This window comes from Oncorhynchus kisutch, linkage group LG25, assembly GCF_002021735.2.
Source record: "Oncorhynchus kisutch isolate 150728-3 linkage group LG25, Okis_V2, whole genome shotgun sequence".
In the NCBI taxonomy this organism is placed as follows: domain Eukaryota; kingdom Metazoa; phylum Chordata; class Actinopteri; order Salmoniformes; family Salmonidae; genus Oncorhynchus; species Oncorhynchus kisutch.
Window position 1 is genome coordinate 33,455,404 of NC_034198.2, and position 22,605 is coordinate 33,478,008.

At 40.3% G+C, this 22,605-nt stretch overlaps 2 protein-coding genes across 3 annotated transcripts; one reads left to right on the forward strand and one right to left on the reverse strand.

Moving 5' to 3' along the window:
* Nucleotides 1–1,602: 1,602 nt before the first annotated feature.
* Nucleotides 1,603–13,683, forward strand: elovl5 (ELOVL fatty acid elongase 5). Its single transcript, XM_020460603.2, has 8 exons — nt 1,603–2,178; nt 3,807–3,871; nt 4,557–4,744; nt 7,102–7,179; nt 7,858–8,029; nt 10,411–10,535; nt 10,995–11,129; nt 11,301–13,683. The coding sequence occupies exons 2-8, from the start codon at nt 3,814–3,816 to the stop codon at nt 11,430–11,432; spliced, it is 888 nt and encodes a 295-aa protein (XP_020316192.1). The 5' UTR covers nt 1,603–2,178; nt 3,807–3,813; the 3' UTR covers nt 11,433–13,683.
* A 1,066-nt stretch (nt 13,684–14,749) lies between these two features.
* LOC109870311 (F-box only protein 9) lies at nt 14,750–20,268 on the reverse strand. Of its 2 annotated transcripts, none has more exons than XM_020460767.2 (13): nt 20,083–20,268; nt 19,149–19,229; nt 18,363–18,497; nt 18,196–18,253; nt 17,558–17,645; nt 17,283–17,410; nt 16,766–16,880; nt 16,462–16,580; nt 16,172–16,262; nt 15,980–16,075; nt 15,759–15,852; nt 15,333–15,493; nt 14,750–15,214 (listed from the first exon to the last, which is right to left on the reverse strand). In XM_020460767.2, exons 1-13 carry the CDS (start codon nt 20,083–20,085, stop codon nt 15,106–15,108), a joined length of 1,278 nt encoding a protein of 425 aa, XP_020316356.1. In that variant the 5' UTR covers nt 20,086–20,268; the 3' UTR covers nt 14,750–15,105. The 2 variants fall into 2 exon arrangements, with proteins under 2 accessions (XP_020316356.1, XP_020316358.1); XM_020460769.2 differs by having other exon boundaries at nt 15,333–15,490; nt 20,083–20,262.
* Between the last annotated feature and the right edge of the window lie 2,337 nt (nt 20,269–22,605).

A 22,605-nucleotide genomic window follows, 5' to 3' on the forward strand; every position in this document is an offset into this window, starting at 1 on the left:
AGTGGGGCATGAACCTGCAGACACTCGGCCCTCCATGGAATACATTTGACAGCTGGTGATTTACATAGTACCTCCAAGGGAACCTCACGTACATGACAAATCAGTGCGAATGTAAAGAACTGATGGTGTTCCAAGCTCTAAAAATGTAGGCCTACACTTGGCTAGTGTCAAAAATGCCAACCTATTAATTGGATTAGTCTTGTTCAGCAAGTCATCCTAGCATAGTGCCAATGTTCAACTTTATCACCATCTGACCAAGGCCATATTTTTCCTTGACAAAATGTTCAAAGATGCAGTTCAAACTGTTTTCAGGCATTGAAGTCTCCACCGAGTAGGCTAGCTAGGCTATGCTTTGTTGCAGCAATTGGACAGTTGTACATTTGATGTGTATAAGCTATATACATAAAACATGCAGTTAGAAAAGAAAAATGTATTTCTGTTTAGTTGCCGACACTCTAGAGTTTTACATTCTGCCTCACTATAAGACAACACATACCGCGATGTGGTGATACTGATGGATTGCTGAGACTGGATGTCTGTTTACATAGTAGGTTAGGAGAATTAACATGGCAGGTTAAGATAATTAACGTAGCAGGTTAGGAGAATGAGGTTAAGGTTAGCAAAAGGGTTAGGGTTAGGCCTAGCTAAAATGCCATGTTGTCAACAACTCTTATCCCCGAAGCGACAGCTAGATGGCGCTGTACTAGTATCCACAACCGTACAACCATCCGTCTCAAAAATCCATCAGTATCATAACACAGGTTACTGAGCTCTGCTCTGTGTAGCCATGTGAGTGATGCAGTGATTTGATTGGTCTCCACTGACGAGAAATGAATGGGGTGACATCGGCTTGCTAACTGATTTATTAACTGGTTGTGAGTAATGCACTGATTTGATTGGTCTCTCCACTGATGCGAAATGAATGGGGTGACATCCGCTTGCTTACCGACTTGCTATCTGGGACGCGTTCAGCAGGGTTGAAGGTTTTGGAACGTTCAGATAGAAATAGGCTAAAATATAGCTCAAACATGCCTCTCGGGCGTATATAAGGAATCACATCGGCTCTAGTCATGGCATTTCTATCTGCAACGTTCGAGAACGTTTGGCAACTGAACATGGCCTAGGTTGAAATTATACACGTGCCGCGTTCAACCTGTTAGCAAGTCAGAAATTCCCGTGAACGCAGCATTGGGGCATAGGCCATTGGGCACGTTTTCTTGTCACTTTTTCTAAATCCAGCATGTCACCTATACTATAGGCTACGAATAAAACCTCACGAGTAACCTTGTCTCGACTTCAATGTGCATCCCGGGTGTCTGTAGCCCAGGCAAAATGTAAAAGAGCGCAGAAATATTATTAAGCACATTGGCTAAAAGAGAATAGCTCTTTGGCATATGTAAATGCGCAGTTGTGCATTTAAAACTTGCCTCTACAACCAAGATTTTCACTTCTCAGCAAACCATGCAGTTTATTAAGCTACAGATTAAATAATGCTAAACTTTACAGGGTGGAGACACTGCACGGTGATGAGTTTGATGCTCATTTCCAATAAATGATCAATGCTTGACCGCTCTATAATAATCTCATCATGTAGCTACCCGCACAGTTTACCAGCACTGTATCTACACGCTGTTGGCTAGAGCGCACATGACAAGACCAGAGTAGGCACATTTGCTATTTAATGCAACAGTTTTTGTCACAAAACAATCGGTAGAATTCAAAATGCTATAAACACGTTGAATTTAAGAGAAACGGTACATGTTGTGTGCACTATGTCATCACGCACTGATTTTTATTTGCAACAAGTCGGTTTGGTGGAAAACAATTGGTAGGAAAATGCCCATATTTTGTTTATGCCGGTTGTAAAATATTCACATGAAAATCTGTCGCCAATTGAATGGAAACCTAGTTTAAGTGGGACGCCAACATCAGCAAACGGTCAAATCACATTCTGGGTGATGATCACTGCCAATGAGGTAGGCCATTCGGGTGGCTGATAGCCAATTATCTACCATCTGAAGATGATAGCCTAATAGCTAGATCTCGTCACTTATGACGCTCAGGACAATTTGCCACATAGACTGAGTTCATGTGTTTCTCCCGCTGTTTCCACTGACCGACGAGGCTGCACGTTTGTGCTTTGGGACCTGGGCAGGCAAGATTACGCATCCTCCAGAGGTAGGTTTTATGAGCTAGAATGTGGTTGGAAATAAGATAGTCTTAGTTTTTTTGTTTTTTTGTTGTGGAAATGCTATAACAGTATTTATCATACATAATTGATATACTTGATAATCTACTTTTAGCAGCGATTTCATACTAGTTCATGTCTCGCTAGCTAGATCATGTATGTAGGCTATGTAAAACAATTGATCCGGAATCGGTGACCTCTGATGACGCGAACGATTGCGATTGTTGTTTGCGATGTGTGTGCGATAAGAGTTGGGCTAATGATTTAGACATTTAACTTTTCGCTAAAGACGTAATTATAATATAGGATTTGTCTACAAGACTCAACTTGGACAGTAGCCTAGTGTCGTAGCCTGCATCCTGATCCAGCACAGCAGCCATGAGCTATCTAACTTTCCTGCCATATATAATAAATTGTAGCGCTATTTGGCTATGATGCTCTCTCTCTCTCTCTTTTAATTTTTTTTTTTGTTGCATTGTTTTTAATAGAAAACTTTAACGACATGTTTACGTGCTGGTTAGATCTGATCAAAGGACACTATTTTGAGACAAGTCCGTTATAACTACAAGTCATCACTCACAATAAAGAGAGAAGTAATTGACCTCTATTGACCCAGAAATGATCTGGGTCAATAGAATAATGTAAATGTTTATGTTTGTATTTCTGTGCGTTTGGGACTGCTTGAGCAGATACTTCATCTACTTAATAATTATAAAGGAAATATCTGAATAATAAAAAATATCAGCGTTCTTAACAGAGTTGGGGTCAATTCAGGAAGTACACTGAAATTCTAATTCAAATTCTCTTTAATGCTTTTCCATGAGGAAAATGTGGAATTAGAATTTTGTTTACATTCATAATTAACTGGAATGAACTATTGCATTGGGCCAATAGTCAGGATTATAGCTCAAGCCTTAACCTTCTGAATTAACTTTATAGCTTGCCTAAGCTGTAACTAGACTGGCATCTTTGAATGTTCCTTCAGTCTGAAAGTTGTTTTATTGTGAAGTCATCGTGACAATGATTGTACCTCTGCTACAATGAACCAAGCTTTGATTTCCCTTCAGCTGCTTTATGGAATTAAACAGACATACATATTTTGTCAACACAGTTAAGCTGATTTGCGCCGTCATTCAACAACAGTGCTGCTTGAATATGGTCTTTTTTGAAATATCTAAATCAGGGTTCCCCAGCAGGTTTTAGGCCGCAGATGATTTTATTTAGCCCCCAAGTTTCTGAGCAAAAAAAATATATAGATATTGTGAGTGATGACTTGTAATAATAGATATATTTTTAAATTATTTTATTGTTGGACATAAAAGACTGTAAAAACACCAGCAAATCAGCTCCAATTGATTTTAATTTTGGAAATATTATATCCGTTAGGGCTCCTTGCGGTCAATTTGCAGTTGACAAATTATTTGCAATTATGTTTTCCGACCCCCTGTCCATCCGCTCAAGAACAAATTGTCCCCCGGCTGAATCTAGTTGATGACCCCTTACCTAAGTGGTAGTAGTTTACCATACATTTCAGTCTATCAGAGTGTATAATGTAACTATGGCTCTGGTGATAAGCTGCAATGTGTGACTGTAGGTACTCTCTCATCTGTCTATTCAGGTTAGAAATGGAGGCTTTTAATCATAAACTAAACACGTACATAGACTCATGGATGGGTCCCAGAGGTAAGTGTTATTACTGTTGCATTACTGTAGATTAAATTACAGTATAATAATTATCATATGAATAAATGCTTAGTTATGGACTATTGACATAAAATGATTTATCACTATATATCTCCACACAAAATGTTTGCCTTATGTGTTAATACATGGTCCTCCAGTGGAATGCACCAGGTCTTTTTGCATCTCCATGATTCTAGCATAACCTTTCCAGGAGTTGAACAAACATGCTTCGGTAGTCACTGCCAATTCTCACTCAAACTGTGTTGTGTTCTCTTGCCCTCTCCAAGCAATATGCCTGCCCTGCAGTGTAGCTACAGATGTAGGATCTTAATTTGATCACTTTTCTGTTGCTTTGTGATTTACAGAATTTCACTGAAAACCCACACTAACACACGGTTATATAAACACTATTGCACTTTTCATGTAGCCTACTTATGGCCGGCTAATAGCCTAACCACCGATCAAGCAACATTATATACTAAATCTTGAAATCCTGTTAATGCAGGATTATTTTGCTGTGAACAACATAGGTCACATTAAGATCCTACATCTGTGCCCCTCTCTACGCTCAGTGCTATCGCACTGGTTCAGGGGATACAGTAAATATGGGAATAAGGTTCAGAAAAAAAGGGAACATTCTACTGTATGTTGTAATACCAGGCTGTTGTCTGTCTATGTATTTCAGATGAACGGGTACAGGGATGGCTGCTGCTAGACAACTACCCTCCAACCTTTGCACTAACACTCATGTACTTGCTGATCGTATGGCTGGGGCCCAAGTACATGAGACACAGACAGCCGGTGTCTTGCCAGGGCCTCCTGGTGCTCTACAATCTGGCCCTCACTCTATTATCTTTCTATATGTTCTATGAGGTAGGCAGGCTGCACCTGAAGGTGGTGTTGGTATCATCGCAGTGCAACACTGCTGGCAGATGAGGGGAAGTGAGAGGATCGGGTGACTGGTAGAAGTGGCTAAAGGACTCTGTGAGGATGAGGGAAACTGTGATCTTTGATTCGGATTAGACACAAATGGCGTCTTGCACTGATGCCACCCCGGGACACAGTGCTGTGGGGGAGTGAGTGGGGCACAGCTGGTCTCTGACAGGATCGTTGTTAACACAAACAAATCTCTCACCCAACCTCAACACAACCCTCAATTGTTTTCTGAAAACCTGCTACTATTATTAGAATGTTTGAAGTTGCAACGTCTAATTCTGAAACTGTTGACAGTATATACTGATGAACTGTCTGTATCCTCAGTGGATATCTAGGCTAGTAGTCGATAGCATTATCCCTAATTATTGTATAGCGTAACGAGATTGGAGAGAGAGTGAGCTGCCAATGCTTTCTGTAGTGTAATCAGTTGTGGTAGTAAATATGTCAACATAGTGTAATATATATATATATATATATATATATATATAGTGTAATATGACATTATCTAAATGTCATGAGCTATTTATACAGATCCCGAGGGACAAAGTCTTCTCCACGCACCTGCAAGTCTAAAGTCTTTTCTGTTCTCATCACCTTGGCCAAATGGGCTCAATTCGGTCTGCATTGCATAACCCCTCAAAAGATTGGCTGTGCCCATGCTGTGTAAATCATTAAAATCGCCCGTTCTGACTCTACCCCTGCTTTAGGGTGAACTTTTAGCCCTCGTAAATCAATGCCACACGATTCCAATTCAAGTACAAAGCAGTTGCTTGCTGTTATCCCATGTCTACGGCACATATGTAAATTGCATTTAAAAAATGTTATGGCTTGATTTAACATGTGTTTTAAATAGCCACACTGAAGAGCAAAATAACCAAGGGCATAGGCCTGGGGTTTGTAGGTTCCTTAAGTTACTGTGGGATGCAAGCTGGCCACAATAAAGGCTTTAGGTTTAGAAACAGATCCTGAGCTCACTCTGCCTTTTAGATAGGCAATATCGATTGGAATGCGCTGGATCTTAAGCTAATTAAAACAGTTTTTTTTCTGCAGGAAACTGCGTCTTCGCTAATATCACGAATCAGCCCTGTTCCGCCCAAATCTATATGGACATTTGGATCTTGTGACACTTTGTTTTGAGTTACATAATATGAATAAAGACGATTTAGTAGTAGTGTATTAGAAATAAATAGTGTATTATAACTTAAGAGACATAGCCTAGTCTGCAGCATATTGTTGTTAATAATCGTGCTGTTAAAACACAGTAAAAATGTCAATGCAGCAGCACATTTAAAACAACAAAAGGCACGACAATGACAGTAGTATTGTTGAATGATTAGACACTCTCTCTGTAGAGACTTTTGGGTTGTTTTTCAATGAGTCCTCTGCATGTTTCGGGATTACCCAGTTCAGTGGCGCACAACATCTGCCAATCCCAGGCCTGTCCTTGTTCTGCTTTCATCCCCATGGGCACATGCAGGGCAGTCACTCTCCTGGTGCCACAATCATCGGATAATGACACTGTATGTCTCGAAGTCATCAACATAATTAGATCCCTGCTTTGCACTGCTTTTTTACCATCCTGTTCTGGAATGGGTCCTGTCTCGAGCCAAATGCACTAAAATCCTGTGGGAAAGCTTAATATTCCTCAGAATCATGTTTTTTTTTCAGTAGAACATAACCAGGGGGGCAATTCTGACCATGGGTTCTGCTCTGAGTTTGATGTCATATTGAGCACAAAACACTTGAAGCTGAACCTGAATATTGTTATGTCTTTAGATGCTTTACATTTAACTCCTTCTTTTGTCAGTTATTCAAGGCAGTGGTGGATAAAGGCAGAGCTATTTCCATAGCTATCCCAAATTAGATGAAACGTGTGAACAAGGGCTCTATTTAAAAACGCTGACATCACTGGCCTGCTCAATAACAAACAAATACAGGGACCCAATGTTGCAGTGGCAACAAAAAGAATAATGATATTATCGCTGGTTAAGGAGACTAAATGGAGAGGAAAGACTGGGATATAATATTGTCCACTACTTCCACTCCTGCAGCAAGTATGTGAAGCTAGCATCCTAAATGCCAATGTAAACAGTTTTACAATCAGCTTTTGGGTGGGAGAAAGCAAATTGATGTTGCAGGTGATTTAAAATTTGGATCTTGTGACACTTGCAGTACAATAATGATATACATTTGATATTACAAGGGTAGTGCAGTATTTGGATGATTCAAGTTGTTTGAAGATGTCAAAGACATGGCAGTCTGTGTTTCTACATCACCTTGTGCTCTGTCTCCAGATGGTGTCTGCTGTGTGGCAAGGGGGTTATAACTTCTACTGCCAAGACACACACAGTGCGGGAGAAACAGATACCAAGGTAAGACGGTCTTACTCAATATGTCACCCCTCTGTTCACTTATATAGAATTTTATATTAAACAATCTGTGTTAGGTTCAAAATATGGACTGTATATGGGGTAACAAATGCATCGTCACCAGACACCAGCTGGACTTCACCCTGTCACTCATTCCCTTTGATATTTACAGATCAATATGTACTTTGTTCTCTCCAGCTATTTTTGTCATGGTGGCTACCAATTCTATTGGTACAATTTATGTCAGACAGTACCTGCAAATCCTAACAGATAAGCCACAGAGTCAGACAGCCAGTCTATTTAATCTGTACTGCTGTGTCATCAGTAGTTACTCTCTGTAATGTCCCTTGGGAACATTGAACACTGAGAGGAAACTTGTTCTCACTGAAATGTGCGATTGGATTGCAGTTCTGCGCTGATTAAAACATGTATAAGAGTCCCTGCTGTTACAGAAGTGAATTAACTTATTTTTCACTTTGTCCTTAATAGATATTTCATAGGCCTGTATGTGCAGATGATCATCTTTGTCTCTCAAAACATGTAACCTTTTTGGTCAAATTATTTGCACTGGCCAGTCCTCATTGGGTAAAATACAAATCTGTGGATGTATGCCTCTCAAGAAAATACATTGTATTGCTTGAAAGCTTGACTCTTCTTCTTATATATTTTTTCTCGTCTCAGATCATAAATGTGCTGTGGTGGTACTACTTCTCCAAGGTCATAGAGTTTATGGACACCTTTTTCTTCATCCTACGGAAGAACAACCATCAGATCACGTTTCTGCACATCTACCACCACGCTAGCATGCTCAACATCTGGTGGTTCGTCATGAACTGGGTGCCCTGTGGTCACTGTGAGTGTTTTAACTCAAAATTCCCTTTCTATCCTCAACACTGTGGTCACTGAGTGTTTTCAAATCAAATCAAATTTTATTGGTCACATACACATGGTTAGCAGATGTTAATGCGAGTGTAGCGAAATGCTTGTGCTTCTAGTTCCGGCAGTGCAGTAATATCTAACAAGTAATCTAACAAATTCACAAGGACTACCTTATACACACAAATGTAAAGGGATGAATAAGAATATGTACATATAAATATATGGATGAGCGATGGCCGTGTGGCATAGGCAAGATGCAGTAGATGGTATAGAATACAGTATATATAGTTGAAGTCGGAAGTACACTTAGGTTGGAGTCATTAAAACTCGTTTTTCAACCACTCCACAAATTCCTTGTTAACAAACTACAGTTTTGGCAAGTCGGTTAAGACATCTACTTTGTGCATGACACAAGTAATTTTTCCAACAATTGTTTACAGACAGATTATTTCACTTATAATTCACTGTATCACAATTCCAGTGGGTCAGAAGTTTACATACACTAAGTTGACTGTGCCTTTAAACAGCGTGGAAAATTCCAGAAAATGATGTCATGGCCTTAGAAGCTTCTGATAAGCTAATTGACATCATTTGAGTCAATCAGAGGTGTACCTGTGGATGTATTTCAAGGCCTACCTTCAAACTCAGTGCCTCTTTGCTTGACATCATGGAAAAATCAAAAGAAATCAACCAAGACCTCAGAAAAAATTGTTGACCTCCACAAGTCTGGTTCATCCTTGGGACAAAAAGTTTAGTACGCGAGTATAAACACCATGGGACGACGCAGCCGTCATACCGCTCAGGAAGGAGGCACGTTCTGTCTCCTAGAGATGAAGGTACTTTTGTGCGAAAAGTGCAAATCAATCCCAGAACAACAGCAAAGGACCTTGTGAAGATGCTGGAGGAAACAGGTACAAAGTATCTACAGTGGGGAGAACAAGTATTTGATACACTCCCGATTTTGCAGGTTTTCCTACTTACAAAGCATGTAGAGGTCTGTAATTTTTATCATAGGTACACTTCAACTGTGAGAGACGGAATCTAAAACAAAAATCCAGAAAATCACATTGTATGATTTTAAAGTAATTAAACAAAGGAGATGATCGTGGACTTCAGGAAACAGCAGAGGTAGCATCCCCAATCCACATTGACGCCAGGCCTGGTGCTCGATGAGACAAGGATATCCCTACCATCTAAACCCAACGCTAGGCCAATTGTGCGTTGCCCCACGGACCTCCCGGTCTCGGCCCGGCTGCGACAGAGCCTGGGCGCAAACCCAGAGTCTCTGGTGGCACAGCTTGCGCTGTGATGCAGTGCCCTAGACCACTGCGCCACCCGGTAGGCCCTCCTTTGTTTTGTTGACGTTGCGTGAGAGGTTATATTCCTGACACCACACTCCGAGGGCCCTCACCTCCTGCCTGTAGGCCGTCTCGTCGTTGTTGGTAATAAGGACTACCGCTATAGTGTCATCTGCAAACTTGATGATTGAGTTGGAGGCGTGCATGGCCATGGCGCAGTCATGGGTCATGGGTGAACAGGGAGTACAGGAGGGGGCTGCGCCGAATACAACAGGCATTTCACCTTACTGTGAAATGCTTACTTACAAGCCCTTAACCAACAATGCAGTTGAATAAATATACTTTTATTTACTAAATAAACTAAAGTTTAAAAAAAAATCTCATAAAATCAAGAAGTAACACAAGAAAATGACATAACAATAATGAGGCTATATACAGGTGGTACCGGTACTGAGCCACAGAACCCTCTGGACAAGTTTTTCATGGAACCCAAAAGGGTTTTTACCTGGAACTAATAAGGGCTCTTCAAAGGATTATCCTATGGGGACAGCCAAATAACCCTTTTAGGTTCTAGAAAGCACCTTTTTCCCCCCGAAGAGTGTACTGTATGTTATCTTTTTAAGTAGCTATACAGGTGTTATAGATGACATGTTTGTCTTGAATTGATTCTGTGACTGAGATTTCAAATGAATTTGATCCGTTGTTAAATGGTAAAGAAATGAAGTGTGAATTGAACCTACTGCTATTTCAGGACTGCACAGCACGCATTTTTTCAGTGATATACCATACACTCACCTCCTAATTGCTTTACACTGACAGTGTGGCACACTGTGTCCTAGAACAGGACACTGACCAATGTCTTACAGCTCTCTGTGTTTTACAGTGGACTCTCTGAGAATGAACACCTCAGCTGCTTTCTACTGTATGCCATTGACGCTGCTATTTCTTACTATTATAAAACAGCAAGAATTGTAATTTTGTATTTCACTGATGTCTCTGACCCTGCGACGGTACTCTAGATGATTCATCCACCCCCTCTCTCCTGTCTCTTCCTCAGCCTACTTTGGTGCCTCCCTCAACAGCTTCATCCATGTCCTGATGTACTCTTACTATGGGCTCTCTGCTGTCCCGGCCATACGGCCCTATCTATGGTGGAAGAGATATATCACACAAGGCCAGCTGGTGAGCCTGCATGTCCCTATTTCAAACCTCAGAGATGTCATTTCACATCCATAGTTATCATGGAGGCTGCCGAGGGGAGAACGGCTCATAATGTCCGGAACGGAGCAAATGGAATGGCAAACACCTGGTAACCCTGTATTTGATACCATTCCACTCCGGTCATTCCCACAAGCCTGTTCTCCCCAATTAAGGTGCCACCAACCTCCTGTGTCATCCAGTGTATAGCTCAGCCAATCTCAGGGTTTTAGTGAATGTGACAAAGGCCCAATGAGATGAAACAAAAACATGAACCATTGGTATAGATTGAAAGTGCAATATTTCCCCCATCCATTTAAGGTATTCTGTAGGCCATTGGATCAATGGTATTTATTTATGCATACTGTGTGTGCGTGCATGTGTGCATTGATGTTGACTTAGTTTACAAACAATTAATGACATTTTTGTCTCATTCCTCTATAGATTCAATTCTTTTTGACCATGTCCCAGACCATCTGTGCAGTCATTTGGCCATGTGGTTTCCCCAGAAGCTGGCTGTTTTTCCAAATATTCTATATGGCCTCGCTTATTGCCCTTTTCTCAAACTTCTACATTCAGGTGAGCAAATGTAAAACTCTTGCATTAATTAGACAGTATTTCAATTCATTATGGTGTTAAGTATTTTACACTGGTGGTGACGGGGTTAAATAAAACCGTGCATTGTCTACAGTAGTGTTCTTCAGATTTTGAGATCATCCTAATGGGTTGACTTCTTCCCTCTGTTTTTAGACTTACAAGAAACACCGTGTTTCACAAAAGAAGGCGTATCACCAGAATGGCTCTGTTGATTCGCTGAATGGCCATGCGAATGGGGTGACACCCACGGAAACCATTACACACAGGAAAGTGAGGGCGGACTGAAGCTTGAATAACCTCACAATCCTAACTTTTGTGCATATCTACTATGTATGTAATATTGCTAGGAGCGATGTAGGATTTCTTATGAAGAAATGTATTAGAAGAGCATAGCTAGTTTATTCACAATATAAGAAAAGCCATGTTAATCTGAAAGGGATTCCTAACGTTTTGCACACCGCTGTCTGTTACTATTCATATTGAATCTAAGTTATTTTCAGTTAAGTAACAAGGATAGCAGAGGGAGCACAGTACAGAACAGCCCCAGATACCCACTTCCTTTTAATGCTGCACAGGATTTTCGACAATGTCTGGTGGGACATCGCTTTATTAAGCAACCTTGACCCATACAGAAATAACAATGTTTTTCCATGTTTTAATTCACAACATATGCACTTGTCTACATGCTAGATTGTGTCCTGATTGGACAAATCAGGACAAAATCTATTTTGGGGTTTCCCTTGCATAGAGACAAGGCTGTCGGAGTCAAATGTGTCCACTGAGTAACTTTAGAGAGGTTCACCTTCATTGTTTGCATTGTAGAGTTTAGTTTAAAACCAGTTGCAATAATAGATTTGTCTATTGTCTGTATCAGTCAAACAGGTTTGAAAAGCATTTGTCTGTCAAATGGCACTGATCAGAACAATATTTTATGTGAACAAGAAATACCAGAAATTCAGTTTTATTTTAGGTCTTGCTTTAGATAATGCTGTTGTTGTAGCAATAGTTTACTTACAAGGACATTTTATGAGAGCCCTAATCTCTTGTGGACAGATGCAGGTAACATAAATCGAGCATCTGACGCAATTGTGCGATTTTAGTTCTGGGTGTCCGTGACTATTCCTCTACAGTAGCAATTTAGTTTCTATCTAATCTTTTCCCAGTTGGAATATTTATTTCCTACTTTATTGCAACACATTATACAACAAAAAGCTAAAATCACACGGATAGTGTCATGGATTGTGTTAAAAATAGATGACGTGTGTTGAAATAGTTAAATGTGTCTACTCAACCCTCAGAATTCAGCCCCATATGATATTAATGTATGCATACATGACTGTAAATCACTTTGTATAACAGCGTCTGCTAAATGGCTTATTATTATATGACATATATTCTCATTATCTCTCTGAACCCAAAGTCACCATTTTACTGTTATATGTGCTGAGAATTTCAACCTCATCTCCATGGAATGCATAAAACAATGAATACAATTATAAACCAAACTTAAACTCTGTATCATATTTAATATAGTTTACATATATGTGCTGTGTTTTAAACCCATTCCTCCCTCTTACACTAGTGTTTCCCTCATTAGATTGAATCAGGATAAAAGTTACATCAAGCCATGATGTGACTATTGTGTTTTCTCCAAAGCGTTGCCTTAATAGATGTTGCTACCTATATGTTTAACTTGTTCGTTATGGAATTGTATTATAGTCCATGTATGCCTTAATTATGAAATACAGGGGTCAAATCGCCAACTTCTGTTGTAGAGATGTGTCTCACTTTGAAAGCCATTTAAAGCGCTTATCTATGGCTGGGTTTACACATACAGTCCAATGCAGATTTTTTTCTTCACTAATTGGTCTTTTGACCAATCAGATCAGCTCAGAAGTAAATCTGATGTGAAAAGATCTGATATGATTGGTCAAAAGACCAATTAGTGAAAAAAATATCAGAATTGGGTTGCCAATTGGGTTGCCTGTTTAAATGCAACCTAAATCAACTGAAGGATGTAATCTACTGTTGAAATATGGTGAGATGAATGGTGTAATCAACTGTTGTAAACGTGGCTGGATGAAGGATGTAGCTCTGGGTGTCCTTTGAAATGTGGTCAGATTAATTATGTAATCAACTGTTGTAAATGTGGTCAGATGAATGATGTCATCAACTGTTGAAATGTGGTCAGATGAATGATGTAATCAACTTTTGTAAATGTGGTCAGATGAATTATGTCATCAACTGTTGAAATGTGGTCAGATGAATGCCGTTTTGAGAGAGAAACAGCAGGACACAACATTATTATGTCCTCACAATCTGTGAATAGACTGCAAAATCAGATTTGTATACACAGTAATCTGTAGAAATGTACTCAGCTTTCTAACAATGCAAGTGAAGCCAGCCTCGAAGCTGTTGCATTTGTAATGTCACTGAGATTGGAATTAATAAAAGCATTCATGCTTCATCTGGATCTCCCATGGTGTATTTCAGGCATCATTCTAGAATCTAGATGGAGCACTCTGATCAAGCCACAGCCATTGCTGCTTCCTCATTAGCATCATCACCCTCGGGGCACATTGCAATTATCACTTACACGGATATTCCCTAGCTACAGTATCTCTCGCTTCTTATTATTAAGCCAGCTATTTTACAGGAAGCTTATTTATATTATAGATATAAATCATTTTAAAGTGTGTCCAGTTATGCACCCCATAAGTAATCATTTCAAGCTTGTGGGGATTATTATTTCACCAATCTCTGCTGATTTCTTCCTCTGATGTATGTTAATTTTCCCTGGTTGGTGTATCACATGGGGAATACTCTGTTTTCAATCCACAGACTTTGATCCATGGGTTATAATCATGACATTGAAGAGCATGAAAACATGACAGTATTATGACAGTGCTTATGAGGACACACCCTAACATGACACCTAGACAACTATCAAAGGTCATGTGAAAGATCAGATTTCACCATTATCATGAGAGGAAAGCTAATTTTAAATTGAATTTTTGCATTCAATTTCATTTAGATACATTTTCTAAATAGAACCTTTAATACGATAAGGTAGTGATGCAACGCAGCAAGCTTCCAATCATCATATTTTGTAATCCGATACAAATTTAATGTAGTAGATCAAATATTTTTCTAATCCGTTTCAGCTTTTCAGCCCTGGGTTCCTAGAATATGTAATAGGTGGATTATGTGTGCCTGGGATTTTTTTCTTGTGTTGGGTATGGGGCAGTGTTGTATTATGATTGGGGTTGTGTAAGAACTCTATCAGAGTTGTTTTGGTTGTTGGTGTGTGTGTGCACGCTTTACGCTTTAGTCACAGATGACAGCAAGGTTTACATTTCAGTTTGCTGCACGGATTCCATTTCCTGGATTGTAAAAGCTAGTGAACTACTGTACCAAGGTAGGCCACATGTTTTCACTGCACCAGGCAGCTACAACCACCGAAAAATGTAATTTAATTCAAAACTTCAATTTATAGTGTACTATATTATCCCAGATGCGTTGACCAGTCAAATGCAATGCTTAGTACACTACTGTAGAGTGTGTCCCCTCTCATCCGAAATCTGACAAGAAAAACAACTACATAGTTCCCACATGTGTTTATTCCGGTTGATCTCCCAGATGGGAGAAAATAGCTTACTACAGAATTAACAAAAATGTGAAAACATTAATTGTTGGGGACAGGTGAAAAACATCCTACTAATGCCACTTTATGTCATCATTCTGGACATCGATCCAGTCTTTAAAAGAAGGAATGATTTTTGTTTTCTGTGACAGCCAAAAACATAATGGCTATGTGACCCACTCACCCCATAAGATTAGAAGCAGATGCAGTTGATTGGTATACATACATTCATTAAAAAAACATTTCAGCCACAAACCAACAGGAAGAGAGTTATGTATTTAGTCTAGGTGATGTGTAAACTCTGTCTCGGCTGCTCTACAATGGGCGTTCAGAAAATGCTGTGTAGCTCTTCACGCGTGCAAAGTAAAAGGATGCGTACATCTGGTCCAAGTCGAAGGCAGTGACAACTGTCTCGCCGGTGGATCTGCAGGAAAGAGTCAACATTAATATAACATTTTATGTCCCCAATCATTTTTCTCTTGCAATGACATTCATAGACTGAATGCTGTCAAAATCAAAACCCTGGATAACCAGTGTATTACCTGTAGGTGATGTGGCAGGAATGGTGGATCCAATTCAGCTTGTTGAAGCTCTGGCGCCCCCCGGAGGACAACTGCAGTCCCACGTGAAAGCTGTGTTCTGTCTCGGGCACCGCTGGGTTCCGCCGGCAGAACCGAGAGATTCTCTGGTACTCTGCCACCTTCTGTCAAGAGAACACACACAGGGAGTCAGAACTGGACAGCCAAATCACTTTTCAATCATCTGTGGACGATGACACGGGTCTAAGAAGTCTGAAGTGTTAACAATTTGGTCATTTTCTCCTTGTATTATGTGTCCTGCACTGCACCAGTTGACCCAGTTAATGTGTGAGGAAACTGCCTATCTTGTTGAGTTTAAGTTATAACAGGAATGGAAAATATGCTAATAACTTTCCACATCAAGTTATCCCTGTCCAATGCTGTTATCACCTCTTCTTTTCTCTTGGAGACAACAACAAAGACTTTGGTTTGATTGTCTGTGTCCTGCGACAGACGATAATGACCACACATAATGGACTCCACCCTGTGTAAAGGGAAAATTAAAGCCATTAATGTTACAAATCAAATCGTTCTGACAAAAAACTAACTATTATTGCCCTGAAATGTTACACTGTTGTCCAAGTCTGGAGTGTATGTTGTGTTCTAAATACCTGGTGTTCCTGCTACGTAGACGGGGAACAGTGACCAGTGGGTCCTCAGGTGTGGTCAGCATCATGACTTGGCCATCAGGGAAAAAACGCAGATATCTGGGGACACAAACAGTACACCTAGTCTTATCTGACTGCATGATAGATCACTAGCATATCACAACAAGGAAACCAGTGACAGACTGAGGACCCTACCTGTAGTACTCCACTTGGTGCCAAGCCCTATAGAATCCATCAAGGGACTCCTCTCCCTGACGGATGTATGCCGTCTTGCTGATGTAAACACCTTCAAAATCAACATTGAAAAAACAGATTATTTTATTTGGTAAATTCAATCTAGTTTTAGCTATGCAACTTATGCTAGACATGCCAACTGTGCATTGGTATTGAGGAAATAGACTAGTCTATGAAACAATCCCACTTATCTTAGAAGGGATTTTCTTTCTCTAAGAAAGATAAATAACTAATGTTCCTTAAATGTTTACCATCAAAGCGCACACGTGGCCTCTCAAGAAACATCTCCCTCCAGGAGTTGAAGGGCACCAGTTTGGTACAGCTCCGGCCCCACGCTCTCAGACAGGCCGAACGCCAAATCTCTGGGTCCCTGAGGAAATATCAACACCGAGGGGAAATAATCATCTCTGTTCCATTTGAAAAACCAATACGTCATTTAGGAGCCTGTTTTGATCCAGTGTAAGGACCAGTCATTCACAGCACTGGCATGAATTAAAATGAATCCAAGCCATGTTCATTGAAAATATGATGGATTTGTATAGTCTATGGTCTGACCTAGCACAAATGTAGAAGCCTCTACAGACTAAGGAGAGCTGCTCCAGGGCACGCAGGTCCAGATCACGGGACACAACCCAACGGAAGATGTACATCAAGACCTCTGGGGGCAGGGCTGGGGACAGAAACCAGACCGTAAATACAGTATAATAATAGAGTAGTGCCAATATAATATGCTTCCAGACAGCGGTTTATTGAGACGTTTCCATCCTGACCGAGATCCCAGTGGGATTGAAACACTGAAGACTTACCCGTGTGTCTTAATAAACCACTGTGGGAGCATATTATGGGAGTTGCCAACATTACTTTTTACATGTTATTCATGTCTTCTGTCTAGGACCTGAATTGTGGTGGTCTTTGTAGCTCAGTTGGTAGAGCATGGCACTTGTAATGCCAGGGTAGTGGGTTCAAATCCCGGTACCACCCATTCGTAAAATGTATGCACGCACGACTAAGTTGCTTTGGATAAAGCCATCTGCTAAATGGCATATATTATTATTGCCTGAGTTCTCCCTACCTGAGATGTGCATCTGAGCCATATCCACCTCAGGAACACATATCTTCAGAGAGTTGTCTTGCAGAGTGAGCTGCTGATGGAAGTAGGCCAATAGATCCTCTATTTCACCATCCATGCCATTCTCATTGCTAGGAAACAGATATGCAGTGTCACACATGGTAGGACTTGTATGGAAAAGAGGAGTGACAATGAGTTCAGATGGCGCACACTTTCAATGTGTACGGTATTCAATGTAGTGTTACAAATTGCCAAAGTATTAAGATAAAAAGATTTACCCGCCATCTGGATCAGGGGAACGACTGTAGTTGATTTTGAACTCAATGTCAGGCACAATCTGCATTGCCCTGCGATAGTACTTAATTGCTGTAAATTAGGGCAGGAAAAGGGTTTAGCTGTGCTTTTATGTAAAACCATTATTCCCAATCCCAACTACAGTCATACAAGAATCCCATTCAAGTCATGGTACTGATATTAGTATTTTTGCCGCATCATTTTATAAATCATCAATAAGATACTTTGTTGAGCTTCACAATCAATTTTAGATACATACTATGATCCTTAGCACATCACAAAGAAACCAGTGAGTGTCTGAGGCCCCTACCTGTAGTCAAGCCCTATAGAATTCATCAAGGGACTCCTTTAGACATGACACACAAAAAAATTATATCAGTTCCATGACTTAAATGAGTTTTGCCACAAATGCTAAAACATTACTAAACTAAACCAAAGCATGGATTGCTGTCATACCTTGTCCATAGACTGCTTAAAGGGCAAGGAAACCAATGTGTCACTTTGTAATTGGGTGAACCATCCCTTTAAAAAGGTCCATAATTTTAACCATACTGAGACAAAATACTAATTTTCAAAAGTGAGTGCTATTTTGCTTTCCCCAACTTGTCTCAGACATGCATACCTTCATAAACAGCGCCATTTTCTTCTTCCTCAACAGCTTTAAGGAACAACTCTCTGGCCTAAGACAATGAAACAAAATATGGTAACGATAGTGAAGACAACTATTAGCAATGCAGTCAAATCTGTTGTAAAACTACTATTCCAAATGGCTGAAACAAAATGGCTGACTTTTTCCTCCCGGGCCAGTTCCTGTTTTCTTTTCAAGTCTGCAGCTCTCGACGACAGTCCTCGGTTCCCCCCATTGGACGCAGAGTTGGGCTTCAGTTCAGACATCCACTGGGCCCTGAACACATTGAGCTCCACCTAGACATATGGACAATGATGTACAAGTGACTGACATGAAGCGTTTTCTTATTGCCTGGGTCAAGTAGTGAGTAGTCTAGTAAATTTAGCCTGCTCTGAGGTTACCCCAGTGGGCAGGTGAAAACAAGAAAGCATTCCAGTAGCCTAAAACAGATCTTTCTAGTTCCTCCCCATTGTTTAAGTCAAATCCTGACAATTGATGGAAATCTGGCAAGTTAAGACCTTTAAGACCTGCTTGATAAAAAAAAATAAAAAAAATGAGAACAGCCAAAACACAAAGAACTCCAGTACTGATCTTTCCGATTCCTCCCCTATGTGTAGGTGAATAGCAGCCAATATAATATAGCACTTCTGCATGTAAAAAGCTTGTAAAATTTCTCAGGGCAAGTGATCATAATCTTCAGTCAACCCAAAAAAAAAACACCTGGTGCCTTTAAGACTTTAATGTGTACACACACAAAATGACAAAGCATGGCTGCTATCATGAAATTTTTAAAATAAAGTCAATATGGATTTCTACATTTAAAGACTTCATTATCACGCAATCCTGAGACGTAACAATAATTGTGTAGACTTCGTATTGTGGGGTTCCCAAGTGGCGCAGATTGAACAACCTGGTTCAATTCCGGTCTGTAAAATAAGTAATCTTACGTGGAGGTTTGCATCATCAGTACTTCCATTCTCTCCATCTTGATCTTCTACAATGCCAAGAGAGTTGATAACGCTTTCAGCCTGGGCAGAAAAAAAATGTTTTGTTAAAATAACTAGGCCTAAACATGGCAGAGAATCACAAAGAAATGTCTAACAAATAGGGTTGAAATAAATCAGCAAATATTTAAGTCATTAACCAAATTCAAGCTTTGTTTATGGGAGTAATGTGGTCGGACAGAAAGAAAAGCACAACAAATATTCAAGGAGGATGGGATCACGGTTGAAGTTACTTTGAGGTGTAGCATGCACAATGTGCACACGTTAAGTAGAACACGTAGCTAACTAGAGACGAACTGCATTGGCTTTTGCCTCTGCCCGGCAAGGCACTAACTTAACGTTACCTAAACATGTGACGAACAGGAAGCAAGCATGGTTTAGCACGCCACATTGCCTGAATTTACTTTTCAGACAGTTAGCTTGTCTATTCATCTTTTGACAGCTGGTCATTTTTAATGTATCAATACATTAACTACCTAGTTAGCAAACGTTAACTAGTTCGTATCATTGTGGGACTCCCGAGTGGCGCAGCGGTCTAAAGCACTGCATCTCAGTGCTCGAGGCGTCACTACAGACCCTGGTTAGATTCTAGGCTGTATCACAACCGGCCGTGATTGGGAGTCCTATTGGGCAGCGCACAATTGGCCCAGCAACGTCCGGGTTAGGCCGTCATTGTAAATAAGAAGTTGTTCTTAACTGACTTGCCTAATTAAAAGGTGACATGTTTTACATGCATGTTTACGACTACGGGACACGTCATGCAACCACCAGCAGTAGGCGTGAGTGACCATACTTCCTAGCTAACGTTAGCTAGCTAGCTCGACAACAAGTAGCCGTGTGCAAGGATTAGCCTAAAAAACAAACGACATTGAGCTACCATTATGGCTTATCTGTAAGCTCTTCTGTTGTCCGTAAACGTTTTCAGGAAAGGGTCTACAGATCACGGTCAGAAAAACGGACAACACAACGTGGAAATTTGAGGGATCGCAGAAATGCAGCCATTTCGACGACGTGCTGACGACTGTGTGTAGCGAGAAAGTCACTTACAACGGTGTGTGGGCGTGACGTCAATACACCACGTGACTAACTATTATACACTATATCAGCACACTTATCACATACGTTTTTACCTTTCTGCTTGTTGTAGGCTAGTACATGGGCCACACAAAAAAGTATCATCCTTCCTTGATTAGCATCTTTTGCTAAAATCGTTCCATCCTAGAGTGATCCTGATTCCCGACTGTACCATGTAGGGGGTGTTATTGTTATGAAACAGAAAGTTAGGGTACATCTCAATATAGTCTGAATTGGCATCTTCTCTTCTCACAACTTGGAAAAACAGGACTGGTTAAAGCAATATGGTTAGGAATTAGCTTTACCTGTTCAGTGCAGATGAAGGAAATGAAGAAGCCACTTTATGCTATTTTTTAAAAACCTTTATTTAACCAGGCAAATCAGTTAAGAACAAAATCTTATTTTCAATGACAGCCTAGGAACAGTGGATTAACTGCCTGTTCAGGGGCAGAACGACAGATTCATACTTTGTCAGCTCAGGGGGTTTGAACTTGCAACCTTCTGGTTACTAGTCCAACACTCTAATCACTAGGCTACCCTGCGTGATGTACCCAAATGTTTTATTTGATTAAACTTCATAACATAAAAAAAAAGTGGTACCCTCACCTCTGTCCCACCCTAAAAGCAGCCAATCACACACTCCCAGCATACAGCACAAGTCAAAAGTTTGGATACACCTACTCATTCAAGGGTTTTTATTTAATTTGACTATTTTCTGCATTATAGAATAGTAGTGACGAAATCAAAACTACGAAATAACACATATGGAATCATGAAGTAACCAAAAAAGTATTAAACCAATCAAAATATATTTATATTTTAGATTCTTCCAAGGAGCCACCCTTTGCCTTGATGACAGCTTTGCACACTCTTGGCATTATCTCAACCAGCTTCACCTGGAATGCTTTTCTAACAGTCTTGAGGGACTGAGCACTTGTTAGCTGCTTTTTCTTCACTCTGCGGTCCAACTCATCCTAAACCATCTCAATTGGGTTGAGGTCGGTGGATTGTGGAAGCCAGGTCTTCTGATGCAGCACTCCATCACTCTCGTTCTTGGTCAAATCGTCCCTTACACTGCCTGAGGGTGTGTTGGGTCGTTGTCCTGTTGATAAACAAATTATAATCCCACTGTGCCCAAACCAGATGGAATGGCGTGTCGCTGCAGAATGCTGTGGTAGCCATGCTGGTTAAGTGTCCCTTGAATTGTAAATAAATCACTGACAGTGTCACCAGCAAAGCACTCCCTCACCTTCTCATTCATGCTTCCTGGTGTGAACCACACATGCAGAGATCATCCTTTCACCTACTTTGCATCTCACAAAGACACGGAGGTTGAACAAAAAATCTCAAATTTGGACTCATCAGACCAAAGGATAGATTTCCACCAGTCTAATGTCCATTGTTCATGTTTCTTGGCCCAAGCAAGTCTCTTCTTATTATTGGTGTCCTTTAGTAGTGGTTTCTTTGCAGAAATTCAACCATCAAGGTCTGATTCACGCAGTCTCTTCTGAACAGTTGATGTTGAGATGTGTCTGTTACCTGAACTCTGTGAAGCATTTATTTGGGCTGCAATTCCTGAGGCTTGTAACTCTAATGAACTTATCCTCTGCAGCAGAGGTAACTCTGAGTCTTCCTTTCCTGTGGCAGTCCTCATGCGAGCCAGTTTCATCATAGTGCTTGATGGATTTTGCAACTGCATTTGAAGAAACTTTCAAAGTTCTTGAAATTTTCCGTATTGACTGACCGTCATGTCTTAAAGTAATGATGGATTGTCATTTCTCTTTGCTTATTTGAGCTGTTCTTGCCATAATATGGACGTGGTCTTTTACCAAATAGGGCTATCTTCTGTATACCCCCTACCCTTTCACAACACAACTGATTGGCTCAAACGCATTAAGAAGGAAAGAAATTCCACAAATAAACTTTAAAACAAGGCACACCTATTAATTGAAATGCATTTCAGCTGGTTGAGAGAATGAATGCCAAGAGTGTGCAAAGCTGTCATCAAGGCAAAGGGTGACTCCTTTGAAGAATCTCAAATATAAAATATATTTAGATTAGTTTAACACTTTTTTGGTTAATACATCATTCCGTATGTGCTATTTCGTCGTGTTGATGTCTTCACTATTATTCTACAATGTAGAAAATAGTAAAAATTAAGAAAAAAGCCTGGAATGAGTAGGTGTGTCCAAACTTTTGACTGGTACTGTAAATTTTCATCAAAAATAAATGGGAACGCTCAATTTAGTGCACCGTAGCAGTATTTGGATACCTTGACCCAATTGGACCCCTGCTCCTCCATACTCATTACTCAGCCGGACACATT